Consider the following 26,312-nt stretch of genomic DNA (forward strand, 5'->3'; position numbering starts at 1 on the left):
AGTAATAAAAAAAATAAGTTAAACATAGTAAAAATAAATAAAGATTAAGGTTCCAGCCCTCATACAAATAATTCAAATCTGTAACAAAAAAAAAAAAAAAGGCAAGTTTAAAAATAAAACCAGCATAAGTCTTGGGAAAAACTAAGTAGTTTCCATATAATATCAGTTAAATGAATTGAAATAAATGTCTGACTTCTGACATCTGCAGCGTTTGATGAGTGCCGAGTCCTTAAATCCTCTCCTGGGTGCGTACGTATATGTAAAGAGGTTGCATAATCAGAATTTTCAGGGGAACCCTGCAGGCACCTTCACTTGTGATCTGGAAGTCCAGTCAGGCTTCCAATTTCCCTTCTTGCAGCACAGTTCTTAAGTGGACTACATTAAGAGTTTGTAGTGCCGTCACAGCTACAGGTGCCATCTTTCAGATTTTACTGTATGTTGGGTCTACACCAAGAGTTCCCTTAGTCTAAATAGACTAAGTAGACTTTGGTCCTTCTTCACTCTTCAGCAACAATAATGCTGATGCAGTTTCTTTTACTTTCTAATTCAAAGCCTGATCACCCTTCTCAGTACTGGTTTTAGTGGGTTAGATTTCTAGAACTTGGGTCTTTACTCATCACACAGAATAATATTAAGATTTTAGACTCAGGCCATGTATAAAATGAATACCTGAGTTAAATAAGTTAAAACTTCACCAATGCTTCCAGACCAAATGCTGGTTCTTCAATGAAGTGGACGGATAACTTGATATGTATAGTATTGTGCATGGGAATACTCATTTAAATATTAAATATTTTAGCTTCCCACTGAGTGGTTTTCATGTTAATTCAGAGTAGTAAGATAATATATCAACCATCTCTCTGCCTCAGGAACACCGATGTGAGTGGCAGACTACACACACTTCTAAAGGGAAAGCCTCTCATGATATTCAGGACTTTAGTATCCTGTTACCAGTATAGGCTTAATCTTGTTCATTTGATTCCAGATGTAGAAAAAAGGTCACTTTGGTTCAGGAAGAAAACGACTCTTGGTGCTGATTGCATTCATACTGGAGTCAATCCAGTTAAGGTATTGAGTAACTCTGGTGTAAACGCCAGGCTTGTTTTCCTTTGCACAGCCATCTCCCCAGCTGACAATCCCATAAAGCGTCATCCTGCCGTTGTGCTCACAGACCATCGGGCCACCAGAATCTCCCTGACAACAGAAGGAGAACATATTAGGCCATTTTCTGCAGATGGAGCCTCTGTAGCAGGGAGCCTGTGATTATTGCTGCTCTATACCAAAACAAGTGTAAACACCTACAAGCTAAAGTTTTGATTTTTGAAAACACCACATAGATGGAACAGAAGGCTCAATATCTGCTGTGACTTGAACACAGTCTGTAAGGTGTGGAATTCTCTAGTTTCCACCAACAGGGCACAGAGAGAATAGTTACCTTGCACACTTCCATCCTAAGTTTATAACCACAGATATTGGGATAGTGATAAAAGGTCAAAGCCAGCATGCCCAATTCTTCATCACAGAATCAATTGTCTCACTCTCCATAAGGTACTTTCACACTCAAGGATGACACTTGTTCTTTTGGCTCATGTGGCCACTCCGCCCAGTCAAGTGTGCAGGGAAGTAAATATAATTTTGAGGAATCTGTGGAATCAGTGTCACCCCATAATTCACCTTTTATCCCTTTGCGGAGCTACATTTAATGGTAAGAAACTGCAAGTGGAGATTGGAGTAGCTGCCATATTCCTCTGATGCATATCTACCAGCCATTGCTTGAATAGACTGTAAATAAGACCTCGAAGAATAATAATGGCTAAGATACTGCACTCCTTACACCTCCAAAGAAGGGTCTGGAGGGAATAACACCTAATTCTATGTCCCAACCCTCTTCCATATGTTTGGTCACACTATGGGCCAGCTCCATTAAATGTACTGTATTCCTGCTATGTAAAAAGAAACCCTTCTGACCAGTAGAATTACAAGATGCCACCAGCTGATCCATATAGTGTACATATATTTAAAATTATTTAGAAGATAAAACAAATCAGTTTTACCTTGCATGCATCAGTCATCCATGTAGAATCTCCAGCACAGACCATGTTGTCAGTAACTCTGATATTATCATAATATTCATATTTGCATTTTGTCTGTGATATTAAGTTTACGGTGGCTGACATTAGTCTTTGAGCATAGTAGATGTCATCTGTAAACAAAACAGCATTTAACTATTTCCACCATCCAAGACAAAAACAAAAACCAAACACAAAAACCCACACACACAACACCAAAACAAATAACAACACAACAACAACACTCAAACCAAACCCAACCCCATAACACACACTTTCAGGACTTGAAACAAATTAGCACAACTATTCCAGTTCTGATTTGAGGCTCTTATTACCCACTTATGCAGTATTGCCTTACTTTTACTGTTAATGAATAGTTTTAAAGTGAAAAACAAGTGTTTCAAATGCAAACTTTATAGTTTGGTTTTTAAAGAGAAAGAATTTGGTATTTCTTGAAAGAAGCTCTGCACAAATACAATCCTTTTTTAATCCTCCAACACAGCTTCAATTTCTTCTACTTCTCACCACATCAGGAATGAAAAAGTTGCCATGTTTTACACCTTTGCTTACTTTGTATGGCTCCCAAATGTGAGAAGCATCAGATTAGAACTGCCATGGACAACTAGAGATGACAACAAAGATCATCTTCGACAGACACATGGAGTACATGAAATAACAGAATTTATTTTTTTTTTTTTTTAAATCTTTTGCAGATTATGGTATAAAAATGCATCCCCTTCCCACATAGTGAAAGTACAGCTTTGGAATGAGATGTCATTCACTTACAATAATCTTGTTTTCCATAGCCAGATATTTCACACCGGGTATTGTCTCGTAAGTAAAGGTTCTTCTCTGGCAAGCAGACTGTTTTGACGTATTTGGATTCTACTGCACACTGTCCAGAACTTGTTCTTATCCGTATCAAAGCTGAGAAACAAGTCAAAGAAGAAACAATTAGATTTGTAAAGCAGGTTTTTTTCCCCTCAAGTTCTCTAACAATAGGAGCAGTTACAGTTAATGATAATAGTTGCAATTACATTTAGTTCTGGTTACACATGGTTCCTCTCATTGCTTTTGGAATGACATTAGGTCATTATTTAGTAACAACAAAATTAATTTCTCAGCACTAAGACTAGCAAACGTTCCAACTTGAACTTTTGTCCTGGAAGGATAGGGGCTGATAGCTCAGGGAAGATTCTTCTGCAAGTGTATCTTCAGATGTTTTAAAACCTCAGCTTCCTGATTGTCTGTAGAGGGTGGCACCAGCTGCCCTGCTGAAGAGAGGGCAGTTTATGCTGTACTTTTCACCAAAAGAGCTTATGAAGCTATTCTTTGAGTCTTTTTCCTTAGTGGCAGTCATCTGGAAGGCATAGTTGAGTTCTAATTGCCAAGTGCAAGAGTGGCAAGTTTGTTCTGTGCAAGTTGTAAATACCCATCTCTGACTTGACTGGTTTAGGGATAGGGTTGTGAAAACCAGAGCGACTTATAAAAGTCTGGATTAATTCAGGATAACCTTTGGCTAATGCAGTACTTGATAGGGCATTCTCATACTATATGATGAAAGGCAGTGCACATGCATTTTTTTCATCATTTACTAAACATACAATGTGATCTCTGTAGGCATAGAATAATATGGTAGAAATGGGACGCTGTCACCAGTGCTTATGGAAAAGCCATGCCTTATACAGGTCTAGAGGTAAGACAGGCTTACAATTGACTGTATACTAGGTAATGTGTCTGACCTGCTACAAACCAAATTTATACAAGCTCAGCACAGGCCTAGTTCTCAGAAGAACCTAGTTGCTGTTGCACTTCAGCTTATCTCCGATTCTACTTGTTTTAGATGTATGCCGCAATTACATAGCCTTCAGCTATCCTCAGTGTTTTAACAGTTCACATTAAGATGACACTTACCAATATCATTCTCATTGCCACCTGTGTCATCTGTGAAGCCAGGGTGAGAGATGATGTCATGGTCATCAACCATGAATTCTTGTTCTTTATCATCAGTCTCATTCAGTCTGGACTTGCCAAGGAAGACTTTGTAGACACGTTTGTTGTGTTGGTTTTTCGACCTGAATGAGAGTAAAGAGTTTAATGAAGACTACTGGTGTCTGAGTGAAGTCAACAGTTCAGATCCAGTCCCACGTCTTTTTGTGTTTACATTAATGCTGACAAGAAAAAGCAAAATTTAGCTTTGAAAAATGATCTAAAGGAAAGCATCCTGATTTTCCATTTGAAGGGCTTAAGATAGAGGTTCCGGTCAGGCGTTGACTATAAGAATCCTCTGCAGGATGCCAGCAGGATCAGCTTTCCACAGGAAAAACAACAAAAAACACCCACAAATGTATTGCTTAACAGTTCATCACCTTTCAGTACAACTTTTAAGTTTTGGAAACACCTAACGTAAAATGAAAGCCTGGCTCCAATTCAGGCTAAAATTGTTTAAATTGCATAATCCACCAAATAGTTTACATTTTGCTAGCTCATTCTGCCAGACTGGGACTCCCAGAGGAGTCCAAGCCATGTTTATGGCTGCTTTTCTTGTTTTGCTCAAAAGAGCATTCTTACTATGGTACATTTTGAAGGGTTGCTCAGCAAGCATCATGCAAAGAAATCAGTTGAAGAAAGCTGTAAATAAGAAGGATGTGGAACTAAACTTACGCAGTTTGAAAACAGTGTGCTGCAGTGAGCACCCAGCAAGGGTCGATGAGGCTGCCACCACACAGAAAATGGTCAACACCCCTTATGTTTTGGAAGATGCCAGCTACCCAAGGCTGAGACTCAACCTCTGCCTGGCTTCCACCAACAATCTTGAAGTACTTGCTGATGCTCCTTTGACCACATTCACGCCCTATGAAAGGAGACATTTTGTTCAGATTTTCTTACAACTAAGCACCAACCTTGTGCTACTAAAAAAACCCAACCCAAACCAAAACAATACACACCAAAACAAAAACACCCTGCTATTGTCCTGAAACTGCTGTTACTTACCACACTTCTCTATGTTGCAGGGTGTTTCTTGAATGGTGTACCGCTTTTTGGTGTAACACCAGGGCCTGCTCCTTCCATTTGGGTTTCTAGAAGATAAAGGAAGTGTTCTTTTCATAAAGACAGTTTAAAAACATGATAGTATCTTAGAATTCTAACTCTCCTGAAAAGGCCAAAAGTGTCCTGTTGCAAGATATGTCAGAGAAAATAATTGATAAATGACTATTACTGTTGCATACTGGGAATTTTGCAGTACAATCAGCTTCAGTGGTGGGGACTCTAACACTTCAAAGAGTCGCATTGCAAATATTTTTAGCCAAAATTCAAGTCTAGTATTTTGTTGTTTTTCAAACATGTGCCAGTGCTTGAGGCACCTCTGGGGCTGTGGCAATAGAAGTCACCCTGGGAAGAGTGATGCTTTTCTTACCTGCAGTAGCTGTGTTTGCCCAGTCCAAGCTGCAAAGCATTCTGCAAGTCAGCATGGTAACGACCCCTCTTGATTACTGAGGGAAGGTCCCATGGCAGACACTCATCTTCTGTAGCCATTCCTCTGTAGTTCTCCCCATTGTCAGTATAGCATGTGCTGTCAGCGTCTGAGAAAATGAATATTTTGTTAGCAGCATGTTCTCATTTATGATTGTTCTGAGACAGAAATAATCTGTATGGATCCTCCTAATGAGAAAAAAGTTCATGCATTACACTTGAAAACAGATTATGCAAGATGTGGACTGATTATATATTCTTTTTATATAAAATTTGTTCTATATGAATTTCAAGCACCAAATATCTTCTGTTTTAAAGCACACATGTTGCTGTTGCTTCTTTAATCATTTAAGTGTACTTCACAATATAATCAGTTCTTCTTCTGCTTCTGGACATCACCAGACAAGTTCACTTTTTTCACCCCAAAATAAAACATTTGTGAGGTAAACAAAAGTTAGAGATCCTGAGTTTTGCACCAATATTTTGTTATTTCTCCTTACTTGGTCTGTTAGCACAAAGTGCTAAAGGATAATCAGTCATGTGTTTATGGGTAATACTTGACTTGCCATTTAATATTCATGATTTGCCAGTCTTTTTAGATCTTTTGGTCAATTTACTTAGTATTAAGGAAGATAGATACTCTACCTAGTTCACAGTGAATTCCAAAGTATCCGTCTGGGCATATGCAACGATTAATTCTGCTGAAGAGGTAGTAGGTAATGCAGGTTCCTCCATTCAAACAAGGGCATTCTGAAATTAAGAGACATCACTAATTAGAGGCAAAACATTTGAATGATGCAGTGAAACATAGTTGCAAGCTAACTTTTAGGTGTTTAAATATCATTAAGAATCTTCCTTCTTAATCGAAGATGTAATTGCAGGATAATAAGCTCTCTTCAGGTTCAAGTAGAACAAGCAGATATTTACCCTTGTGATCTGATCTGTATTTATATGGCAGCCTGTAGTGCTTCTTGCTATAAACCTAAAGGAAAAGAGAAAAGGATTTTAAGGCAACAGTTTCTGTTATGTGGTTTGATTGTCTTTTACAGGCCCGATCTCTGTACCCTGCTGCATCCATTCAACAGTTTAGTTTTTTGCATGCAGTTACTAGCTGAACCTGCTCTATTGAATCTGGATGTGAATGAAGAGTGGAACTCTACTTGAGCAAAGCAGAATGGGGAAGGACAAAAAAAACACCAAATAAACCAAAAACCAAAACAAAAACCACCACCACAGCTGGATATTCCTTTCTCCATTGAATTAAGTAAGATTAGGTTTTTAATACACTTTTCCCAGAGGTCAAGTGGTCTTGCCTGAGTTAAAACAAGTAATGGTATCAATATAATTCCCTAATGTTGGTGAATGGCTCTGCTGATAGATAAACAATCATACAACTGATACTCAAAAAGATTCAAATTCATATCTGTTCCTCCTTTTTTAGCATCACGCTTTCAAGTACAGGAGGTTAAAATTTAGTTAAGGCCCAATATCAACCCCCGTGAAAGACCAGTGAGCTCTTGGTACTCAGTGTCCAGGGCTAAACTGCATTAAGGAAAAAAAAAATATATATATATTGGAAAAAGCTAGATTTCTTGGTTATTGCATGTTGCCTTCACTATTCGAAGGCCAGCAGACATCTTAGGATGGAGCACAATCAGAAGAAAAACCAAAGGGTTCAAAACTGTGTTTTTTGGAGATATATGTGCAGCATACATATATGTACATGCAAGGGCAGCAAAAAGGAGAATTCAAGTCAAAAGCCTACCATACTGTTCAAAGCAGAAGTATAATCAAACCCAGAAGTGGTTCTAAGTGAACCCCCTCACCATTTATTTCAAAACTTACAGAATCCAGTCCCATGACAAGGGTGCCCAGGGTTACTGCGAGGAAGATGAGTAACTTCATATTGTTAGTTAACTTCTCACTTTGTTCCTCTTCTATCTGAATTGTTTTGATTCTGAAAATAAAAGAGGAACTTAGTGTCATGTTGTAGTTTTCAGTGTCAGCTTTCTTCATTCTATTGCCTTCTATTAGTTTCAGAATAAGTCACGACACAATTGACAGAAGAACTATGCATTAACTTGCTGTGGAATATCTTCTAATTATTTCCACATATTAAATTACAGGTTATTGTTTGATGCTTTTTAGTACATTCAGCAGTACAAACATATTTTTTTTTTTTAGTTTAAATGAAGCAGAGAAAGAGAAATTGGAAAAATCCATGATTAGTTTCTATAGCATGGGCTAACAGAAATTGGCAAATGGATTTATTTGCTGTCCAGCTGTTTGTACCTATTTAACTGATTATTACTGCCTTGCAACAAAAGCACTGAACACTCGCATTTAGGGTATGAAAGGGAAAGCTCCTTTTTCATTATATCTGTAGTTGCTGACTGCATCTTGTTGATGTTAGGTACCTACATGAGCCTGGCTACCTCACTGAGTGCCTCTGGGCACGGTGAACTCTTCAAAGTCTGGTCTTGATGTTACCTCATGTATTTACAGTATTAGAGAGGCTTAAAACATATTCTGTCTTGATTTCTTACCTGCAGCTAGCTCTTGGAGCCAAGCATGTACAGCAATCTTCCCAAGAGTGGCTGTTCAAAAACAACTAGCTTGTAACAACAATGTGGGAAGATTGCTATTATGTACCTTATGTACCCGTAGGCCTTTTTTTTTTTTTTTTTTTTTTAATTTTAATGCAAGTAATGGGATTTTTTTTTTTTTTAAGTGTCCTCAGTGTTAGAAAACAGGAATTGATTTTTTAAAGGATTCTGTGGGAATCCTAGTTATATCTACATTGGCAAAGCAGTGCAATGCAGTAGGAGAGGCTGTGCAGAACTGATTTGGTGCTGAAGAACTGCTCCACACTGTTTCTGCTTCAGAGGTTTTTACATTGGATTAGTTCTAGTTTGGTCCTGCAGACTGAATGCCTGCTGGTATTTGGAGTACATCTTCTAGTTCACTTTTATTCAGAAACACAGTGCAAGTACTCTAGAGCCACTCAGTGGTGCGAACAAGAACATGAGAAATAAAGACCATCAGTGGATTAATTTAAAATAAAACCTGACATGAACTAAACCAAAATGCTGATGCAGATGCACCCTTTGCTTACAAGCATGTTTAATAATGCAAGAAAGCAAATCCTGCCTCAGGTACTTGGGACACACACAGTTTTCAGATTCAGCTGAGATTTCTGCAGATATATCTTCCCTCAAGCATTTTTTGTATTAAGATAATTATTTTTAGGATACTTGGCATCTATGCAAGTAATTTGTCATTTTTTACCATAATTAGTTTCAAAGCTTAGCACCACAAATAGCAGTACTGCTGATTTTGTGTTAACATTATGATATGCTGTACGTTGTAGAACAGATCCTCCCCTCTGCTAAAACACTACATTATAGGAGATTTTCATACATTTTTCTTTTTAATTTAAAGAGCAATCCCTTAATTCTGTTCGATTCGTACCCGGCATTTGTGTCCTTAAATCACGAGTCGGTTTTAAAGCATCGCACTTACCAGCAGCGCTGGAGCCCCGCGGTCCCTGTCGGTGCCGGGCGGGCGCAGAGCGGCAGCGGCCCCACTGCGGGACGGACGCTATAAAGGCCGAGCCGGGGCGGTGCTCGGGCTGCTGCCGCCCCGGGGCGGGGCCGCCCGCCCGCCGCCTCCCCCCCGGGACCTGCGGATGCCTCGGCGTTTACCTTGCTGCAAACGAAAGTTGATGAAGTGACTCAAGAGGGGAATTTTAAATGCTTTATAGTTTCGGGGGATGTGGGGGGTTATGGTCAGGGCGAACAAACAACTGGATTCAGGGTTAAATTTCTGTAATGGGCTCCTGGGCTTCCCCGCGGCTGTTAGCAACTTAGGGGCATTTAGAGAAACAAAAGAGAAATGTGAGTGACAGCTATGAGGAGGATGGCTTGTGTTGAAACATGCCTAGAGATACGAGCAAGCATGGTGTATTTTATTCATATGGTGATAACTATAATGTGAGAAGCACAAATGACTTGGTAATTAATAGAGGATTAAATTGATTGAGGTGTGGGTTAAACACAGCCCACTGGGAGGGGGTATTGGGCCAGAATGTACGCTTGAGGCACTAAATGTGTTTTCAGAGAGCTGCCTCCAGCTGAAACGCAGGGCATTTGCGGCAAGCAGGGTGCATTCCTCATGCCAGCTGGAATCTGTTAGGACACAGGGCTCACAGCAGGGGTGAAAATAACTTTCTGCAAAGCTACTTACAGCTCCCTCACTCTGCTGTTCCCGAGAAATTGTTCATGGTTTCTCCATAAGTTCTATTTTCTGAAGAGATATTAAAAGCAGGGTTGTTTTCTAAGATATGGATGGAGATGTGAACTGACAGATGTCTATCTAAGAATGCAGGCCCAGCAAAAGAGATAGGCTTTGCTAGTCCAGTCAAATGTGATTTTCCACATTATACTGTGATATTGTAGCAATGCAGTGAATAACAGCAAACCAGCACAGTATTTGTGGGTACATTCATGGGGTTTAGCTTCAGGTAGTGCAGGTGACTAAGCTGAAGCAGGTCTCCATAGAATGTGTAGCTGATGAGGAGCAGTTTCTTCAGAGGCAAGGTCAGAGCAAGAGATAATCCGAGTTTCCCTCAAGAGGAATGTTTTCATAAATGGAAATTCAGAGCTTAAGGAGACCACCCTTCTGCATTTGACATCTAAATTCACTGGTATGAGTATGATTTAGCTCTCTTCTTTCCTTCCCACCTTCTGTTTGTGCCAAGTCTGTGATATAACCATACCTTTATTTGGTTACTTTGGCCACTTACGTTCTCTATTCCTTTCTGTTCAGATCTTCAAGCTCATGTCAGAACAGATCTCACGTCTACCGAAAGCATGCTAAATTCACTTCACTGAATGTCAGGAACTGAGTCAAGAGAAACGGTTCAGCTGGAAGACCAAAAATGAACATAGGTAAGGAACAAATCTTTCTAAATTTCAGGAAATTGTTTTTTCTCACTCTCTGTGGTGACTGAATATATCAACATCACAACCAGTTAGATCCTCTAAGAAACAGGACAGAAAATATCATGGTAGAATCCCTATAGAAGGTTCTTCACTTCAGATGAGTGGCTGTGGAGTAAATTTATCCTAGGGAATAAATTCTGTGGGGTGGAATGGAAATAATATCAATTTTTAAAAGCGGTTTAAATAATTTACTCACATAACTAATTTTAATATACCAACCTTACAGATAATAAATGAAGAAATGGGTCATGGTTTGATTCATCAGGGAAGGGACAAGGTGCCAGGAAAAGGAGAGGTTCTCGGGGCTGGGCAGGTCCTCTCCTTTTTCCTCCACACTCCCAAGGAAGAGGTGCTAGGCCTTGGTGGCTTTCTCAAACTCTCTTTCTGGAAAAAGTGTCAACCTTAGAGCATCTAGGTGTCCTCTTTCACATTTATTGTTCCCTGAGAAGTGCTGTAGAAATGTGAGCAATTACCTTCTCCCTGAACCTCTGATCAATCTGTGTAAGTGACACCTGTTCCTCATTTTCTCCCTAAAACCTGAAGATTCATACTTGTTTCCCAGGTGCAAGAGCCAACAAATTTTGTTGCCTTCACTCTGGCACAAGATACAGCAAGATTCAAACCTCACTTTTTCTACTATTTGTCATATACTTAGGTTTTACTAAAACACTGTATTCTTTTATTCTCAATGATGAAGTATACCTAAAAGGCCACCAGGAGAATTGACCCGGGCTGTGGTGCTGCTTTGTTTAAATGGGTCTGGTAACAGTGATCAGAAACTCTGCCATGTTTGCAGTACAGCTTTAGTGCCATCAAATTCCTTTGGTCTAAATATTTGCACCTAGATAGGTGGGTTAATTATATTTGAATGATTGAACTGAAACTGTGGTTTAGCAGAGAGATATCCAAGCTAGCTGCAAATGAGTTTACTTTGCTACTGCAAGTAATCTCACAGCAAACAGGGCTGCATGATCTCTATGAGCATTAAGTGACTCTTAGGGAAGCAGAAATGGATGAGATAATTTCCAGTGCCTGAGTTCACTGAGCTGGCCGATGCTTGGCACAACAAGATCTGAAGTGAGGCTGCAGCTGAAATGAACCCTTGGACCCTTGTAATTTGTCCTGTCTTAAGGCAGAGACCTTGGAAAATCTGTAGCCTGACAGTTCTGGCAAGACCTCCACCTGCCCTCAAAGCTCGATCTGCCTGTACAGGTGGGAAATACACAGGCCCAGGAGGTAGGAGGGGTGAAATAGGACCAGTTCTGCTACCAAGGGACTTTTGGTATCTTCAGGGTAGGGATTTGTTCATTACTACATGTCTTGAGAGTTTAGAAGGGCCCTGTTACAAGCTATATTATCTCTCCAGAATAAGATTGTGATAGGACAGAAGAAAAGAAGGTCTTTATAACTCAAAATCAAAGTAGTCTGGCAAGAACAGTGAACAAAATGAAATGCCTACTGAAAGATTCTCCATAAAATCTCTTTGCCCAGTAGATACTGATTAATGACAAGCCACTGGCCTTAAGAGAGAAACTCTTGTGCAGACCCATGAACAAGTTTTGTATTTTGAAGGCCGCTTTCTGCTTTTCCCTGCTTAGTTCTTTTTCCTCACATGTGTCTGTGGTTTCATCACTTTGGTCTCTTACCTGAATTTGGCAGAGGTGTGGGCAGGTTGGTATGGGGGAAGACTTCTGAAGAAGAGAAAGTGCTACAGGAAGTGGTATGGGTTACCTTGCCAAAGACAGTTTACCTGCTTAGTAGGAGTACAGTCTCTAAACAAGAAGAATCAATTCACAAAATGTACAGTAATTCATTTACATAGTCAGGGCTGTTAATAATAAGGCTTTATATATTTCTCTTGTCTGTACCTGGATTATAACACAGGCTAAAGAAAATATATATACCTATTATGAGATGCTCCTGTGATCCAAGCATGTGAACCCCTTGCGGTCATATAGTACTTCTCTCAAACAGAGTTCGTATGCAGTGGATCCAACCCTGGAGAGCAAGTAGGATCAGACCCGTGGTCAGGCAGGTCTTGGTTTACTGTGATTCTGTGATTTAGTTTTTAGTTACAGATAAATATGTTGCTGATTCTTTTAATTTATAGTTGAAGTAACTTGAATGTTTCAGACTAATCGCCTAGCCTGACTTAGCAAATTTAGAAAAGATAACATTCCATTCCAACTAGATGAAGACACTGACCCTCTTAAAGAAATACAGGGTTTCTATCTTGTGGTGGTTTGCTGAAAGAGATAGTGAGGTTTGCCTTGTTTTGTGGAAGTTGCTGAGTTGGAGGTATTATTAATTCCAGTGTTCGTTTTCATAGCTGATGATAAAATATTAAAAGTAAAGAGAATACTGTCCACCATACATTGGTTGTGATGGTCTATCAGTAAACCCCAAAAGGACAGAATTCATGGAGAGTTAGGTAACCCTGTAAATATTAGTAAAAAGAACTGCCACAGAAGTACTGTTTGATCGTGAAAAATTTCTCTTACTGTGGCATCCTGTCATTCCATACTGGTTTTCTTAGTCAGGGACACTCACTAGCCTAATAGGAATCTGCACACACTTAAAATTACAGCCAGGCTAAGAAATGTGCCCCAATCCTGAAATCCTGTCTGTGTGAGCAGGCACTTCTGCAAGCCCCTGCTGAAGGGTGTGAGGCTCAGTGCAGGAGCAGCAGCCCCTTCTGCTCAAGGCACTTCTAGACTCAGGGCTCAGATACGCCTGAGGCTTTATGATTCCTTAAGTCTGCTGGTTGTATGGAACATGTTCTGGTTTGTATCACATATCAATAATACCACAATTATATTTATTTAGGCAACATGGCTTCCAATTAAACAGAAAAATCATTTTCAAGTATTTGCTGCTCATGGTACATTAAGAAAGAGTAGGTCTAAATTTGCCTATGAGCAGTTACCTGTACCTGAATCTCTGTCACCTCATATAAAAGAGTGGGGTTAAGTCTTATACTCAGTATTTAGTTAGTGATTAAGAATGCAAAAGCTAAGAAAACACCTAGATCCTTTTGACATGACTTGTCATATCTGCAAGGATAACAGTTTGGTGGGTGTGGTTTTTGTTGCTTTTTTGTTTGTTTGGTATGTGTGGTTTGTTTTTTGTTGTGTGTGTGTGTGTGTGTTTGTTTGGTTGTTTTTTTGTTTGAATTTTTTTTTTTAAAGATAATAGCTTGTCACTGAATTAAGTAGCCCCAGCTATTGGTATAGAATGTAAAGGATACAGCTATATTTACAACAGCTTTGCGTATTGGAATGTGGCTTCAAAATCAAATCGTATTGGGTTACTGTAAATTTTGGATTATGGCAGAAAGGATTTCAAGTCAGTCATAAAATGTTTTACGAGTTTAAGGGAATTTTTTTCCAGTATTAATTTGCTTTAGAATAGTCCAGCTTCACCTTTAAAAACATGAGCACTTTTACAATAAAACATTTGTATTCTCACTTTGATATTAGCCAACTTAATTTTTAAAAATCAGTTTACTTCTAGCTCTTGAGATAATAACAGTTATGTCTGAATAAACCAATAGATTTTTAAATGTAAATCAATGGATTTCAAATGTTACATTATCACCATTCGTAAAGTTAAAAATATATAGCTCACTCTTTAATCTTATTCTCTCAATTTACAACTTGCATGAGTCCCAGGAATTTCCAGAGTAGCTGATTTTAAATTGAATGTGATTCATAATTCTTGTACTTTAATGACTCTTGATTACTTGTCAGTTGTTTGTGGTTGGAATCTGAAGCAAATGGTGAGCTCATTTCCTTTAGGTATAATTCAGCTACTCAGGTTTCTTTGTTTGTTTAAAATTTCGTTCCTTTTCCTTGCTGCCTACAGATTGTCTCTTATCTGTCTTATCTGTATGGGTAGATGTAGCGGAGTGTATCAGTTGAGGGCCACTGGGCTCCCTCTGGAAGCGTGTTGACACTACTTGTTGCTTTGCAAACAGCAAGAGTAGCCAGCCTTTATCTCTGAACTAAGCCAGTATAATAAAAAACTTGCAAACTTGCTTCAGTCACAACAAGAAACCAAGTGCTGTTGGCTCAGCTGTTTTATTACACTAGGAAAGGATGTGGTTGAAGCTTTAAAGCAATATAATGCCTCTCAAGCACGGTTTTGATGGATACTCCAGATGCATTCTTCAAAGCAACTGGGTGAGAAGTTGACTCTGGGTACAGGCTGAGCGTCCTGAGCACCTGTGAAATCCCCTGTCACTGGGCACATTTCATTCATGCATAGAAAGCAGCTACTTGACGAATGCTCTTTTTTTTGTATACAATGTTTTGTTGTTTCAATGAGCTGTCCGGATACGGATATTATTTTGAACAGCAATGATCACATCTGGGGATTTCTTCATCAGCTTAATGTGCACCTGCTTTTAAACTATGTTTTGTATCTCATTTAGCATTTATGAAAATCCATTGATTATGAATATCACCAATCTCTTTGATGTTTGTTGAAATTACTCAGTTGAGACCGCTAAAATCTAAAAAAAAAAAAGATTAGTCTGAGCTACAGATGGTGTGTCCAGACCCTAATAGCTTAAAATTATGTTTGTGTTTAGGTCTAGGCCTGTCTTTAGTTTCTAGTTGCTGGTAGCATTGGAGGAAACCCAGAAAATAAGACTGCAGTGTCTAAAGCGAGAAGGCAGAAAGCAAATACAGAGCTTTTTAGGGATAAAGCTGTGCGTCTTTCAGTGATCTTAAGTTCTGAAGTAGGATATTTTTCAAAGGAATCCTGTGTCTGCCTGCCATTGACTGATCTGCAATAGCACATTGAAATCTGACATTGGAAATTTACAGAAATAGCTGGCTTGGACTACTATTTTGCAGTGCGTCAGTCAATCAGATTCACATTCCACAGGAAACCAACAAACTGAGAGCATGCCAGTTGGCAGGATTCTGAAAAAAAAAAAAAAAAAATTGCTAAAAACTAGGGAGATAAGCAAATTTGGGAGGATGAATTCTGTGTGCTGTAGCCCAGTGATGATGTGTCCAGAGAAGCAGCATACCTTAACCTCCTATGCAATACAGCCCAGGTGAGAAAATTGGCACTGCTCATCTGTGAGAGGCTGCTTGGGAAGGTCATTTAGGATTGCACTCCTACCTCTTCCTTCTTTGGCTTTCCTACTCATGAAGGAAGATAATAAATGCCTAAACTAACATAGACAGTTCCTACCTACAGGGAAGGAAGTGGTGATTTTACAGGCTGCCCTGCCAAGCAGCACTAATATCATAACAGGTGTCTTAGTGGAGAGACAACTAATTATGCCTGCTCTTAGTAGTGTGGCCTCCAGGGAGAAAACAGCATGTTGTGCAGGTCTTACACCTCTCAGATAGAAGTCAGGGCTGCAGGATCAGTGACAGGGAGCCCTGTCTGCCCTGTGAGTAGCAGGTGGGCTGAGTGTATCACTTGCTGCTCACCAGAGATGCAGATCTCTTGCAGCTATGCCACAGATTTGTGCTACCATCCTTAAATGCAGGATTGTTATGACTGTAAATATCCAGGTACCATAATAGTGGACAGCAGCATAAATTTCTAAAGCATTGATTATCTAAATAAATGCAAGCTACAGAAAAATAACTCTATCATCATAACATTAATGACATTAGTCACGGACTGTTCTATGAAGTACTGAAAAATCTCTGAAGAAAAAATACACCCCTGGTAATTTACAGCTGAAGGAAAAGCACACCAAATGCAGGAAGACAGGAGTGCAGAGATCCCACAGGGCAGCACTGCCCAGTGTGACAGGCAGAGTCTTTCTGGACTTGCAAGTGAACAGCTGTTGAACAATTCAGAGGAAAAAGAGTTTTAAGGAGAAAAAAAAAATAAGTTGCTTCCTTGGTGCTGTTGAACAACAGCATTCTTCCTGGATAAGCTCATAAAGAAACTGTGCTAAGAAAGGGGAAACATAATTAGCTTGGGTACTCTAATAATAGCACATATCTTGGGTGCTCTAATAATAGTACTTATCTTTTCTCCCCCTCCCACTCCTTCGGATGTTTTGACTGCAGTCTTCCTTTTTCTTTTTTTTTTTCTATTTAGCTTCCTGTAACCTATTTCTAGTATAGACACTGTGCTACTTTGCCTAATCTTTGCTTGTTATTTAAAGTTGATAGTTTAAGTAAATACATCTCTAAAGCAAGTTGTGCTTGCTCTTCTGCAGGCACTTTAACACCTATCCTGTCTGTGGCAGTTGTAGCTTTTATTGATAGCCAAAGAGGAAAAAGAACAACAACAACAACAACAGAGTGAGATTAGAGAGCCATCTTGTATATGATAAGCACAACAGAAAAAAACCTTTTTGAAACACTTTTTATTTGCAACATAAGCCTTTTTTCCATCCTACACAATGTCTTACCAAGGGAGGTTCTGGCATATAGTGGCCTGTCATCAGTACCACCAAGGGTAATCCTGCCAGAGGGCAGAAATACTTTCTGTCTCTATGTTTTTTTTTTTCTTGGCCATACAGACCACTTGTGCCATTCTATGATTTTGGTTAGAACTGTTGGAAATTACAATATTTTATTTCTTCTGAAATATATGTGGGTTTTGACCAAAATATCTCAAATTGAGATACAGCAAAACCTCCCTCATTGGGACTTTTTGAAATGGCTTTGGAGTGTATCTGCCTGTTGTTCTTCCAGAGGTGTCAGGAGTACGCTCTCTTGTTTCTATGGACCCAAGCAGTGAGAGAGGCAGACGTTTACCGGGCAGATGGAGAAGGCGAGGTGTAGAGCAGAGTCTGTGCTAGTAAAACTGTGAGGCTCAGCATGTGGGGTTGCATGCTGGTACGGTTGTAGGCATGATCAGAAAGGCAGAGTGGAAGGTGGGGCGGAGGGAGAGGCAGTGTTAAGTGTTGGTTGCCTTTCAGAAGCTGCTGTGGTTTAGCCAGGAGAAGGGTAAGAAGTGTTATTAAGTAAGTAGTTGTCAGAAATGGAAGAAGAGCACAGTAGCAAATGAAGTTTGTGCTGGAAAAGGTTGAAAACCACTTCTCCCTGGATTTAATATCAGAAAAGTTAGTAAGTGGACAGTGGAGGCTGGCCACACAGGTTAATCAGCAGCAGTCAGCATCCAAAGGATGAATGCGAAAGGGTAGGCCTAGAAGGTATAGGTCATGAGATATCCTGAGAGTGAAAACAAATTACGTGTAGGTGACTCAGTGAAGAACAGGCGGATGATACAGGGTGACTTTATCAAAGAGAATTCCATAAGAGAATCCTTTGCAGGAGGTTTTCTGAGTGCAGGCAAGAGAAGCAGAATTGCATTTGTCAAGGCTTCTGGCAGGCAGAAAAGTTGCGTTGTCTTCAATGATAGAGAAAGAAACTGAGGACAGTGGGTTTGTACCCGAAGGACCAGGAAACATGAAGCACTGTCATAATCAATTTGAATTTGATCTTATGAACACAGTCTTACAAAAGGTGATAGCAGAGAGATGTGTGGATTTACTCTTTGACAGAGTGAGAGGGGTTTACAGTAGAGATGTAATATCACCTGCATAGAGATGGCAAATTAGTTTGTTTTTCCAAGTGAGATGTGAAATGGAATAAGGAAGGGAACCAAAAGGCAGCTATTTCAAGGGAAGAAATGTTGAGTTAGGAGAATATGAAGAGAGGCAGTGAAGGAGAGAGCTGTGGAACGTGGCCATTGATGTGTTAAGGGAGCTCCCAAGGCCAGGAGAAGGAGGACAGAGCTGCTTCTGAACAGTTGTGGTGAGGGTATCTTCCACTCCATGCAAAGGACAGAGGAAGATTGGAGAAAGCCTGAACTGGAAGCGGAGGAGAAACTTTACTGTTAGGTTTGTATTTGGTGAGCTCTGAAGCGATCAGTGTATGAGGTAGTTGCAAGTAGTGTAAAGAATGGGATATTGTTAAGGCAAGACAGACTGTAGGAAAGAATTGGGTTTTCCCTTCCAGCACCTGGTGATGAACATTCATGTTACAGTCCAATAGGAAAGCTTTTGCCAGCCTATGTGAATTCCCCTGAGACAAATGGAAATTTCTAATATAGTCTAACACAATTCATTATATGGAACTACTTCTATGAATAAGCATTACTCAGTGGGAGTAAGGAACGCCAGGACAAATCTTGGGCTGTTTTATGCTATACTGAATATTACTTAAAACTACCTTATGCTGCACTGAATTCTATTTAAAAGAAATTAGCTTAGGGAGATCCTTGTCTTCTGTTCATTCCAAATTAGTAGAACTGGGTAACAGAATACCTACTAAATCAGAGACTCAGACCCTCCTCTGAAACACACATCTCTAAGCTCAGTTACTCTGTAACATGTTTATACTGGTGTAACAGGGATCAGCATTTGACCTGTAATAATTAATCAGTGTATTCTTGTATCCACAAAATGATATACCCCCCCTCCCATAGGACGTATATTCTAATGGAACAGCTTTTCCTGGAAAGCTACTTAGTTACTCAGTGTCTCTTGGGCCTCATTGACCCCCCATTTCTGTCTTTGCAGGGTTTCGTTCTCCTCAGGAAAAGGTGGAGAATGACCCCTGCCCTAGGCCACACTCTTCACCGTAAAAGCTAGAAATTCATGCCTTGGGCTGACAAGAGCCTGGCATCCCAATCTTGCCTTTCAGGGTCCCTGCAAAATGTGGGTGCTGCTACTGCTGCCTCTTGTGTCAAACTCCTGCTCTTAGAAGATAACTGAATGTGAGTCTTAAGGGGGAAAAGTGTGTTTTTAGTGCAGGTGCTGAATGTCATTTGCGCAATGGTTCTACAAAAGCATGAGCTCATACACCTTACGATGTGTCAAATGTTTTTAGGGGTGTTCTCATGGGACACAAGGACATCAAATACCTACCTTAGGCATTATGAACCAGGCCAAGCACTTTTTTTTTCCCCCATGCCTAAATTTGATATGTGTGGAAATTAAGCTTGTAAGAGTGATGATTTTCAAGGTAAATTCCAATAAAGGCAATATAGGCTACTGGGTCACTTACTTGTTTCGGATAGTTTTGTGTGATTAATGCTACTCCTCTGCCTTTTGTTCTTCCCACTGTGTGATTCATATTGAAAAAAAAAAATATATCTTGTCTTTGACAGTCTGGTGATATATTAGTAGGTGATTCCACAACAGCATTTAGTGTCAGGCAGATGTGTTTGCTTTGATCCTCAAAGCATGTCACTACATTAACATGAGAGAATTCTTGAAAGTGAGGTTCATTAAAATTACAGTGCTGCACAGTTCTGGTTCCACAGCTCTCAGTTCTGGAGCTGGATAATTTGGCACACTTGGACCTCTGTCTCTCTCCACATTGCCTTCTGTAGGCATGTTTGACACTTTTTCCCTAGCTGTGATATATACTGAGAACAGTGATTCCTCAAAAATTAGTGAGAAAATGCAGAAAAAGAGGAAAGATAAAATCATTTAAGGAACATAAGGAAACCACAGTTTGGGCATGTGACATTCAAGTCTGTGTGAGCATATATCTCAAGTACTGTAACTTGAAACAGTTTGTGTAAGTCACTTCAGACTTAAGTATCTTCAAAAACACTACCAAAAATATAAATCTAAGATCTGACAATACATATCTACAGACACTTCAAAAGGCAAGATAAATATTATAAACTATGTTTTGGTTGTTAATAAATTACATGGAAACTTCCAGCAATTTAATAAAAGTGAAAATTAGACTAGATACCTGAATCCTTGGTGCAACTCATGTTATGAGAGGATTTCGTCTGCTGTTAGATGGACTAAAGCTATTAGAGCCAGCAGAGCCCCAGGATCTCTGAGTCATCAGGAGCTTGAGGCACCTTTGATGTGACAGGTAGTTTTCTGAAATCTGACATGAGATTTACCTTTCCAAGCAGTAGTAACACTTGTTTTAAAGAAGTCTTCCTAGGAAGAGAAGAAGCCAGAAAGCTCAGCAACTGGAAGTCAATGTTGTATTTTCTTTTTACTTCTTGATAAAATAGAAGTGTTTATTGTGTATAAGCACTGCTTTACTTATAAGCAGGTGATTAACAATAGGAATGTGTCTATCTGATACTCTGTCTCAAAGCCTTAGAATGGTAGATATTATGCAATGACCAAAGGAAATGGTGAACTCCTGAGCTCTTGTATAGTACTATTGCCATCTCACTTCTGCTGAAACCTGTATTCCACAGCAGGGCAGGCTTCTGAGGCATTGTGTTGGTTCCTATATAGCAACATCTTGGTTATGGGAAATTCCACAATAATGTATGAAGAAGCTGAGGTTTTGGGTCTCTAAGAATACTCCAAGTGCAGTTGCACTGCCTTTATAAGCTAAAAATGATACCCACTGCAAAAGATTTGGTTCAGATCTTAGTGCCTGCCTCATACACGGTCCCTATTATGTCATCTCAGAATTTCTGATTTGAATTTTCAAGTTTTGTAGTGGTTCTTTTCTTCATCGTTCAGGCATAGGATGAGAGGTCCGTGCTGTTACTCTATCAGCAAAATAATGTCCCAGTTCCTTGGGCACAAACCTTAAGAAGGAAATGTGAATATGTTAGCAGTTCAAGGCTAGGCTTATACTGTTGGTTTCTCATGTTACTACTCTCCTTTTGGACAATCTTACTCAAAAACCTCATTAATTGAGTCTCCAGACTAATTAAATCTTTGTTCATTCTCAAAATGAAGAGACTTACTGCTTACTAGTAATTAAAGCATATACTTGATGTGAAATATTGAGTCCTTTGGCAGGTGTGTAAGAAGTCAAATATATTTTAAATAAGCTTGCTAATGAGAATAGTTAGAGCTGGGCTAACAATAAGAAATCGGAAAAGAAGCATCCATTATATCTGACTACAGCTTTGTTTCATGCATGTTCCTGGTACTCGACAAATATTTTTATAAGCACAACTTACCAAAACTTTTGCCAACAGAAATCATAGCATGAGAGTCACAGAACTACAGGAGAGTGCCTGGGCTTGGCAGCCGAAGTTGTTAGCCCTGGCACGCAAGCATGACCTCATGATAAACTCTCTGATCCTTACTAGGAATTAACCATTTCTACTTGCAGCCAACGGTCTGTCACCAAGAGGAAGAGATTACTGACTTTCTTTTGCGTGTCATAAGGATATTGACCAGCATTACTGACCAGAGACTTAGCAATGAATTTATGAGCTGGGACAGTCATGTGCAATACGTGCACATGACATAAGTGTAATTTCTGATAATAGTATCATGTAAAATTCCCCCACTAGTCCTTTGTTTGTTTTTAAAATGTGCAATATTACAGTGATCTAGGAGTTGCTTGTTTTGTTTTTGTCTATTTCTAAAAGTGTTGCACACACTAAGATACGTAAATCCAACTCTCAGAAAGTTTTAGCTATCTTGACTTCCTGCCATGGAAAAATCATTCTGTTGAACAAGATATGTGTTCTCAGTAAGTGCTTTGCAGCACCATTGAAGGAGGACACAAAGCAAGAGAAGCATAAAGATAGACAAGCTTTCTTTTCTTTTTCCATTTGAGAAACTTAGTTTATCTTCCTAAGAAAAATGAATATTTTACACCACATATGAAATGCTACTACATTTGAATAACCTCATACAAAGTCTACTAAATGGAGTAGTGTATTTTGTTCAAACACTACACAAACTGCTTTATATTCTGCAACTTTGTTGCCTTAAGCTGTGAGGTTGATTGTCAGCTAACCAGCCAAGCACCCCTTCAAAATACTGCAGGCAGAAACAGTCCCACAGGAAGTGGGATTTGTGATTCAGTAAACGGCACCTTGCCCACTGAGTCAGTGTTGAGCCAGTGTCCGAATGTGTTTCTAGAGCATGGACTATAAAACTGAAGTCCTGAGTGCTTGTGGCCTCTGTGGAATTCATTGATGTATTGACGAGAACAGGGATATTAACCGCAACTTCCCAGGTTCCAGACAGAGATAGTTGCAACTTTCCCCCACTTACTTCATCGGGAGAATTATTCTCCTTTCCTCTAAGCTGGTACCTTTTCCTGCACTCAGTTGGTCACCATCCTCTAGGATGTTGGAAGGATGAGTGCCAGTACTCAGATGTGCAGTCTGCCTTGCTATGGGCACTGCTGAAGTCCCAGGCTTAACACCTGCAGTTTTGCAATCCCATGCCGTATCCCATGTGGAATCTGTCTTTCAGAGAGATGCCACCACTGTAACTTGTCTGAGCTTTTTCAGCTGGTTCAGTTTTGCAACCAAAGGGCTGCACTGAGGCACTTGCAGTACGTTTCCTCTCAGGACTCATGACCCAGTAGATGTGCACAGTGACTCAGAACAGCCTTTTCTAACAGAGTCTTAATTTATGGATAGGAATTGAAAAATCTCAGCAACGTTTAAACTGAAGATGCTTCACATGTGATCTTTCCTACTGACTTTCACATGTCCAGTACAGAATTGTTCTGTAATCAATAGGTTTTCTGTTGTCTTATTTTTTTAAATCTCATTGATACATTAAAAAAAAAAAAATCCCAACTTTACAATTTAAGAAAAATAAGTCCACAAAACAGATATCTACTGTCTTTCATCCACACAATAATTTCTGTGAAGGTTTGTAACAGCAAATTTTGGTACCTGGGCTTAAAAAGTAATGCCAGAAGGTGCTGTTATAGATCACAGCTTCAAATCTGATGTTGTCCACAATAGGCAGCATAGGTGCTGTGATCCTGCATGTTGATGACATACTGCGTAGATTTTGTAAGTCTTTTTCGTATTTAATCATTCACATACATATTTTTCTGTTTTGACTTAATTTTCTAAAAATTTTACCAGGAGTCTTGGTAATCTTTTAGACCTGCTAGAATTATTGTTGCAATCATTACTAGCTACATGTAAATGGTTTGAATTTTGTAGCACAAAGATGTATTTTGGACCATTTAGTTAACCATTGTAATCTGTATGTACTGGTTAACATTTCTGGAGTTATGGATCACATTAAATATTAGGTAGCTAATTTAGCAGGTGGATGTATGTGGAGTTCGTCAACATGTACCTCCATTAAGGCTGTGTTTAAACATTGTATGTATCATCTTAGCAACAAGATGTGGTTCATCATGGGTGATAGAGTAGCTTCCACAGCAGAGAAAGGGGCATAAGCATGCAAAATTCAGTACCCTGGGCACAATAGTACCAGCTCTGAGTACCTGCTAGAACTAGGCTTGCATGTCCAAAACCCTTTGTTCTTAAAGGAGCCAATCATTCCATCAGAGTGAAGAACAGGATATTGGTCAATGTGAGAAACAGTGGCAAGATTTCACTGTGAGGCATGATCAAGAAATTATCTTGGTGTCATATGAAGAATGCTCTGATCATGCACAGCACTCCAATTAATCCCGGTCTCTCCCCTTCCCCTTCCTTTATCTTTTCTCCACCCTCTGAAACAAAGTTTTCCACTTGATCATGAAGGAAGTGAGGAGCCTGGATGCTACCCCTGGAGAGAGAGCTAGAGGAAGGGCTGGGTCACTTAGTCAAGCAAAGGGGAGGAGAAGGAAATGGTCAGTGAAAAATAAGGTTCTAAATACAGGTCTTTGGACTAGAAATATGTTGAAACACTTCTGAAGAAATGAGGAAAGGGGATAATATAGGCAAAGCAATTTAATCATATGCAACTAGTAACAGGAGCTTTCAAAGTCTGTGACCTTGTGTGAGATCAACTGCCAGCAACATAATATAGAGTGTCAGTTCTCACTAGGTATTCACCCAGAAATGCCAATAGTTATGAAAGTCCTGGTATCCCTGCTGTCCACCCACATAGCACCCTACCTATGCTGAAACTCTCCAGTTGACCATAACTCCATTTTGATCGGAATCCTTACTGATGCCTTCATCTGTCAGATTCTGCCTGTTGCAGCACCTTTCTTTGTGGCTTCTCTCTCTCTCTCAGATATAATGATTTAAACTGTCTACATTCTGACAGTTTAGAAAACATACAAAAGAAATTGTGTCAAATCCAGTTACCCTATTGGTGTACATTGCATGTGTATAGTACCATGTTTGTTTGAAAAATCAGATAATTGTTCATCTTTGTACTGTGCAAACATAAGTTAATGTAGTTTGTGTTAGCCCATCTCAAGTTAAGCAGTTTTTCACTGATTTTTTTCAAACTTTGTTTTAAGTGTTGCTTTTAGAGTATTTGTTCAACCAGCACATTTTCTACCAGTAGTTTTGTGAACAACTACAGAAACCTGTGGTTTGTGAGCATGCCGGGGTCTTGTAGGTGTATTGCTCTCACTTTGTAATGCTGAAATATCTTATGCAGTATAGAAAATTAAAAACTTCAAAAAGCTCTTCAGTCAGAAATGCTGGTATTTTATACCTATATTGCCATAGCACAGAAGCTCACAGAGTGCAGATGGTGAGTTGGGCTAGTTGGCAGAAGTTGTGGGACCACAGACAGTGGAGTCCCTCTGCAAGCCTTTTGGCTTCCCAGCAAATTCTGCTCTTAGAGATGGCAAAAGAGAACTGGAAAGAATAGTAACAGTGTTATTTTGACATTTTATGACTTGACTATGTCTTTCCTAGCCTTTGGAGATCTGTGAAGATACAGATATCCTGCTGAAGCAGTTACTCATTTCAAGTCATTGGAAAGGGTTAGTAGTTGAAGACTTACTGGAAAGGTCTTACATGGTCAAGTAACTAGGCAGCTCAAATCCCTTCTAACTTTAGGGGATATTTTTTACAGGATATCAGTGATAAATCATTGAGCAAACAGAAGGCATTGTCCCTTCCTGTACCAAACCTGGTTCATAAATAGGATTTGTTGCCACTTCCTGCACTCTGCTATTTTGGAGCCTCATGGGGTCATGGACAGGCAAAACAGTTACGTATCTGATTTAGAATTGAAAGGGCAGGATTATTTCACTCTAACCTTGGAGTGTTGTTTGAAGATAAAATGGCTGTGATGGGGCTTTTTTACTGCTTGAGAATTCAAGCATGTGTCAGTGCTTATGGCTTGTGAGCGTTCACTAAGTTTTGCAAGATGAGTAGCTGGCACCACTCCTTGATGTCTGCTTACCTTGCTCTTATACAACTCATTTATTTACAGCAGGCCTCTTTGCTTTATGCAGCCAGATGAGCAAGCAAAATTAGATGCTGTCTCAGCTGTCAGAGTTTTAGCCAGGGTACACACAGTTTTGTGGGATGGAGATTAAGAGATACTGAGGTCAAATGTTGAGGAGAAGCATGTCTTTAACCCAAGGTCATCTTAAGTATATCAGGGCAACTTCCCCATTTCCTTCAGATACATAAACAAGAACACCATGCTTAGTGGTAGCAGGAAGTTTCTGTTTCTTTCGTTTCCTGGGAAAGTACTTTTCTTCATTCTTTCTTTTCTGTAGCAAGCAAAGCTCTGCTAGGAGATTCTTCCCCAGCAGTTTGCTCTGGTGAGAGATGGCTGTCAGCTCATTCTCTGAAAGCACCTAATTGAGGTGCATTTACAGGTGCAGGATGACATCATTATATTTTCACAGTGCCCATTCTAGCCATGAGATTTCTTTCTGAAGTGTGTGGCAGTAGGCATAGTCACTAGATGTAGACCTCTGTCATCCATATTACTTGTTGTCTAGCTGAAGAAGCTCATATAGAAGCATCTTACCTGACTCTACCTCACACATTTATTTGCCTTAATTTATAGATAAATGCAGGGGGAAAGTAAATTTTTCAAGGCCATAAGCAGTCGGGGTGAAGAGCAGAACAGAGACTTGCCTTTTATTCTGGTGCTTGACTTTCAAGCCAGACATTTTCCAAACTGCTGCCTGAAGAAGTC

The 26,312-nt window shown here is 39.6% G+C and overlaps 1 protein-coding gene across 1 annotated transcript; it reads right to left on the minus strand.

Moving 5' to 3' along the window:
- Positions 1-999: 999 nt before the first annotated feature.
- Positions 1,000-7,576, minus strand: PLAU (plasminogen activator, urokinase; the record flags this gene model as incomplete). Its single annotated transcript, XM_080348212.1, has 10 exons — positions 7,389-7,576; positions 6,471-6,525; positions 6,189-6,293; positions 5,488-5,653; positions 5,064-5,149; positions 4,734-4,923; positions 3,984-4,144; positions 2,856-2,996; positions 2,055-2,203; positions 1,000-1,194 (listed from the first exon to the last, which is right to left on the minus strand). The coding sequence occupies exons 1-10, from the start codon at positions 7,557-7,559 to the stop codon at positions 1,000-1,002; spliced, it is 1,419 nt and encodes a 472-aa protein (XP_080204338.1). The 5' UTR covers positions 7,560-7,576.
- Between the last annotated feature and the right edge of the window lie 18,736 nt (positions 7,577-26,312).

This window comes from Nesoenas mayeri, assembly GCF_963082525.1.
Source record: "Nesoenas mayeri genome assembly, chromosome: 7".
Classification (NCBI taxonomy): domain Eukaryota; kingdom Metazoa; phylum Chordata; class Aves; order Columbiformes; family Columbidae; genus Nesoenas; species Nesoenas mayeri.